Source organism: Solenopsis invicta, chromosome 4 (genome assembly GCF_016802725.1).
Source record: "Solenopsis invicta isolate M01_SB chromosome 4, UNIL_Sinv_3.0, whole genome shotgun sequence".
In the NCBI taxonomy this organism is placed as follows: Eukaryota; Metazoa; Arthropoda; class Insecta; order Hymenoptera; family Formicidae; genus Solenopsis; species Solenopsis invicta.
In genome coordinates, this window is record NC_052667.1 from 27,520,837 (window position 1) to 27,526,836 (window position 6,000).

General features: G+C 34.1%; 1 protein-coding gene across 1 annotated transcript in view; it reads right to left on the bottom strand.

Moving 5' to 3' along the window:
• Positions 1-4,002, bottom strand: part of LOC105196367 (tyrosine-protein kinase Drl) — a 76,126-nt gene extending 72,124 nt beyond the window's left edge. The window contains exons 1-3 of the mRNA XM_011162288.3: positions 3,931-4,002; positions 3,410-3,490; positions 1,404-1,486 (exon numbers count right to left, since the gene is read on the bottom strand). Coding sequence (XP_011160590.1) covers positions 1,404-1,470 — 67 coding nt within the window. The 5' untranslated portion in view covers positions 1,471-1,486; positions 3,410-3,490; positions 3,931-4,002. The remainder of the gene's footprint in view (positions 1-1,403; positions 1,487-3,409; positions 3,491-3,930) is intronic.
• Positions 4,003-6,000: the final 1,998 nt, after the last annotated feature.

Below are 6,000 nucleotides of genomic sequence, written 5' to 3' on the forward strand. Positions count from 1 at the left end.
ATGATTTTCACAATTCAACACATTTCGAGCAACTATATTTCGGATTGTGCGCTCTCTGATAAGCGATATACATCTTTCTGTCTTATATCGGCTCCTGCAGTATTTTATGTAAACTACACTGAGAATTAATTTTAGCTTGCAGCTCTTCATAAATTTTGAATCGCATTCTTTATAAATTTGCATCATTCTCGTGTCATACCTGTACATTTTCAACTAAACCCCTACATTATTAGGAATTTTAAAAATACAATACTGCTAACAAAATGTAAAAGAGAATAATTTCTGATTAAATTATACATAAAATAAAAGTTACAATTTTGTCAACTTTTAGTTAACGATTAATCTCTAATTATATTAATAATGTTATCTCAGTCGCCATGTCAATAACTTTCGGAAAGCCAAATAAACACTTCATCAAATTCCTGATTAAATCAAGACAAACTAAATATGTGTAATATCTGCAAATGTTTGATCGCTGTGGTCGATCGACCACACATTGACCGTTCTCTTATCTTTAATCGAAACGTATCAAGAGATACTTCTAATGGGAAGCGTTACTTTTTTATTATAATGTTCAAAAATAATTAATAAATTTATTTCATTAATTGAATACAAACTTTACAAATTTGAAATTTTCCTTTCATTTATTATTGTTTATTATTTTATTATCGTTAAAAAAATGAATGAGAAATCTTGTTTTTTTACACAGATTGTTTTTTTTTGTTTTTTTTACGATACACAGAATTAGGTATAGTTTTAATTTTGAATTTAACTCAAATTTTTCAAACAAATCAATTTGGAAAAAACCTCTGCTCCACCCTAACCAACGGTCTTTTTCTTTTGCACACGTATTATATTATTTTCATTTATGTGTATAACTTATTTTCATATAATTTATATTACAATGCAATATAAATAATTTCATCAAAATATAATACAAAATATATAATAAAGCTACTTAACATATTCATTCAATTTTATCAACAACTAATTATTCAAAAATGTTCAAAATGCGTATAATACAAAATTTACGATTTTTATACCAGACCTATGTTTGTACAACCAATACATTTATAAATGACGATTAATTATGCGGTATGCAATTATTAATTATTCGTTTACAATTATGGAGCTTATTAAGCGTTAAATAACGCGAGCAACCGCAACTAAAAAAGTCGTTAATAAATTTATTAATTTATGTCTCTCAATCGCAAGATATGGTATTGTGATTACTGACGCGTGTGTTATAAGCGTTATTAAACCGCAAGAACAATCGCGTTATCTCTACGTTCAGTGAACAAGAACTGGCTCAACAATTTAGCCAGATCAAAGCCCTTTCGTCGAATAACACACCTTATTGATGTCTGTTATCTTATCTCGAATTAAAAAAAATATGCACTCACCGAAACGATGAGCTCCGTCGATGAGCCTGATGTCTCCCCTTCCTTTCAGCATTCCTTCATTGCACATTCACAGGCAACACTTGCTAAAAACATAATTAAGCGCGAAACTAATTATTCCATCACATAAATCACGATACAATGACACATGCACGCAATACGCGATACAACAATTCACGTATCACCGCGCAGTCGAAAAACAATACATAAATTAAAATTAAAAATAATCTGAAACGCAAGCGGACATAACATCAAAATGACTCCAAAATGAGTATTAACAATTACTTTTCAATCAATCGCGATTCGTTTTGACCTGATTGGAAACGCGAGATTCATTCAAATTCAAGCAATCATCAAAAAATCGGTATCTCGACAAAAACATTAATTTAGAATTTGAATTCTCTTCTTCTCTCGGTTCGATCAGATAAATCAAGCGAGATACCTGCTATGTATCAAACAATTGATGCCTCGCTTTTTCGAGACCCATGAATCTTAATCGTACATGCAAGTGACCCAGCGGTTAATAAAGAGCGAAATATCTTTCTAATATTTCTGATATTTTCTTTGAGCTTATCGTTTCGAGAAGTAATAACGCTACACACGGGGCGACTGGCTTGGGGATGCCTGTCCGTTCGGTGGTCGGGACAAGAATGATAACGAGGCGACCTTTCGGTAAACACGACACGGCTGCGTACGTAACGAAAACAAGGATCGAGTGCCAACCGTCTGGTCACCAACATCAACCAGTAATATCTGTCTAATACCGTCCAACACTTCGCTCGCGAGACTAAAACGCTTCCACCTCTCTATATTGTCTTGTGAGAGCGAGACAGAGCGAAAACAGAAAAAAATAAACGTTACATTGCTGTGCCCAGTCAATCATCGATCGCTTCAATCAATGGCCGTCTTATATACAACTAAGCGGAACTGTAGCGTCCGTTCTTTCCTGTTTTCTCTTAGTTTCCCTCTCGCATAACCTGAGAAAAAAAGTCGTAATATTAGCAAGCGAATATAATGATTCTTCCATATTTATTGATTATAAAAAAATTTTGATTGCAATGACAAAATATAGATTTCTGTGAAATGTATTTTATTTTGGTGCAATACAACTCATTTTTCTCATTACTTGTTTTATTTGTTAAGAATAATATTTTATTTCGGCGTACTTGAATAAATATTTATTTCAGCGGAATAAAATATTTTATAAAGAAATGTTTAAATATCTTTTTCTCAGTGTAAAGAGATGGAAGTGTTTTAACCAGCGAGCAAAGTGTGTTGGACGAGTCTGGTCTAATAACATATTTAATATTTTATTTAAACAGAGCGTATTGTTATTTTGCACAGTTCCTTATATTCCAATGAATGAATCGTTATTGTGCATTTCACGCTGTATTCCACGGACTTGCTAGCGTTAAATGATTTTATAGAATTTTGCCTGAAACAATTAATTCCATTCAATTGACAGTTTTGTAACGAAAATATTACAACTTGCATTCTAATTCGACGAATATTTAATTAATACATCTATAAACGTATAATATTAAATTTGACAATGATGGTAATTAATAATAATAATTAGTTTTACACACAAACTTTGTTTTTGATTCTTTCTTGATGAAAATTTGAATAGTTAATTAAGTACGTGATTTAAAAGGGATTATTAAATTTAATGTACGTTTAAACAGTAAAATTTATTTCCGTTTCGATAAAGAGTTTCGTTCATTTTGATTTATACCATTTATTATACATAACAATATTATGTAACAACAATATTATCAATTTTAATAATTTAAGCATTTCGAAAAATAATTTATATATATTTGTTAATTCAACTAGGTTGCAAATATTTTATTACATATACTTAAAAAATCTCAAAGTATAATTAAAAATATTTTTATTTCAATAAAGAGTTTAATTTATATTATAAATTAAAATATAATTAAAAATGGTGCATGACGCAAACGAGTGATTTCTTTAATTAATAATGAAATAGGTTAAGCAATGCTCACCTCATCGTTGCACCCGATATCTCTTTTGGTCTCCCGCTCCCTCGTTTCTCCATTGTTGCTTCTTGCGTGGCACTGACATACCTGTTTGCGAAAACACATTAGTCAATAGATTAAGCGCTAATCACTAGAACACAATTCGCTCTCGCGGCACTTTGTACGATATTCTCGACGTTGGCCGCGTTTAATTACGTTGCCGCACAGCGAGGAGAAAATACTCTGCAAATCCAAGTGTGTAAAATATGTAGTCGCTTTTTGCGCATTTATGCGCGTGTACTTTTTTTATAATATATATTTAGACGTGTAATTTAATACAGGCTACGTAATTTTATACACGAAAATACACTTGGAGTGCGTCGCGAGCGATGAATACCGCGCGAGTAAATAGAGGTTACGTATCCCTCCCCCCGGTTTCTCTCGGAATCTTTCGCAGCTGCTTTTCTATAGCGTTTACATACGATCCCCCTTGCACGCGCTTATATACCGAAACGCAATGCGTACAGAATCAATTGTGCAGGCCATACCTAATTCCCGATTGAACGCGATTCGAGAGAGCTTCGCTGCGCTGCGTCCGATCCGTGGCGTTCCGTTGGCGAGAGAGAGCGACAATGGCGGCGGATGACGTCATCAGCGGCAACTTCACGTCGACAACTTCACTCCGTACACTCGCCGCGGTTTACCGCCACGACACAGCGGACGCTAGTCAAGTTCGAGTTAAGCTGCCGAATCGACGCGTTTGATCTTCACTTTGCATACGTACATGCGTAGCGTACGTTACAGCTTGTAGCAAGCGTCGAAACATCTCGCACGTGCACGGAAACCGTCTCGATTAGCCGTCTCAATTTCGGCCTCTTAACCCTCGCTTGACTCGCGTAGTAAATCGGAGTGAAGTTGACGCCGTCCGCTATCGAAGCTCTCTCCCGCCAACGGAACATCACGGAGATACTGCGCAGCGAACCGCTCTCGCATTTAATCGGCCTACGCATTTAATCCTGCGTTTGTTGCGTTGCGGTAATAACCGCGCGCGTGTGAGTGCTATGGAGAAGAAACGCTGCGAAGGATTCCGAGAGAAGGAGCAGCGGAGACTTGGTCGGCGTCGGTCGGCGCCGGGCAGCGCGACTGTGGAAGGGTAAGTAACCTAACATTCACCTTGTTATTTATTCGCATCTGATGCTTACGGCGCGTCTGATACTCGTGACGATTCGTAAACAAGGCGTCGACGATGACACCGACCACAACATCGACAACGACGATAACAACGACGACGACGATGACGACGACGACGACGACGCCGACGTCGACGACGACGACGACGACGACGACGACGCCGACGTCGACGACGACGACGACGCCGACGTCGACGACGACGACGACGACGACGCTACACCTGTTGCTCCTAGCTTCACGTTCCTGCATTTTCCGCATTTCGAATAATAAATAATGCACGCCCTTTGCGGCGGTTATTATCTTGCATTATAACGCAGGCTAAATATACGCGAGTCAAAATTACATACCCGCGATACTTGTGACATCCAAAAATATGATCATCGCTTTCCCGACTGTTCGCTAGAAATTTGCGATTCACAAAATTATGCATTACTATCTTTCTTAAGAATTGTACTGAAAACAAAATTTATCAAAAAAATAAAATATTTATTATAGACCGATATGTTCAATTAAATATTGAGTTGGTTAGGTTTATTCTTGAATAAAAAATTTGAATGGTTGACATGAATGAACTATTTTTTGTCCAACCAAATTTAAATTGTTGAATCAATCTAATATTTAGTTGAACGTATCAAATTAAATATTGTAGTTTTTTGATCAATTTTTTTTTTGAGTGTAGTAAAAATGTGATTCACGTTGCATCGCGATTTTTACCTTATATCTTGAATTGCTTGTAATTTTGCATCGCAATTTTGAATCACATATTATAATATTTTTAATCGCAAACTTTAGTTTTTGAAAATTACATGTTAATTTATGAAACAGAAGATTTATATTGGTTTTTTTTATTGCGCGTTAGTCGCTTGTTAAAAAAAATTATATAAAATATTTTACTATAAAAAACAAGTATAATACTGTAATTCTTAAGTTAAATTAAACTATAAAACAATACAAAAAAATAAATTAAGTTATAAAACATGTACAAACGCTTGTTCACAGTATGAAAAATGTCTTTTTTTTTTCATATTTAGTTTTAAATAAAAACTAGTACACGTTCATGATAATTTTAAATTTATATACTTGGTTATTCTTTGATTCTGTTAAATATTCTACGAAATTTTCAGCATAAAAAGAAACAAATTTCAGACAGATTATTTAAATTGTATCCAATGTTAAAATAAGTATTCAGTAATGTACATTTTCAACATTTAAGTCATATAAGATAAAAATAATTTTTGTTTCATTATTTTCTTATATAAATAATAAACGAATAATAAAATAAATTTGATTACAAGTTACGTTCGATTTTGAGCTGCATTTGCGATTTTAAATTGCATGCAATTCACTTTGAATGATAACGCACTGATTTGATCGCATGCCAGTTGTCAATTTACAATTATTATAAAATTATAAGAACTTCAGCAAAT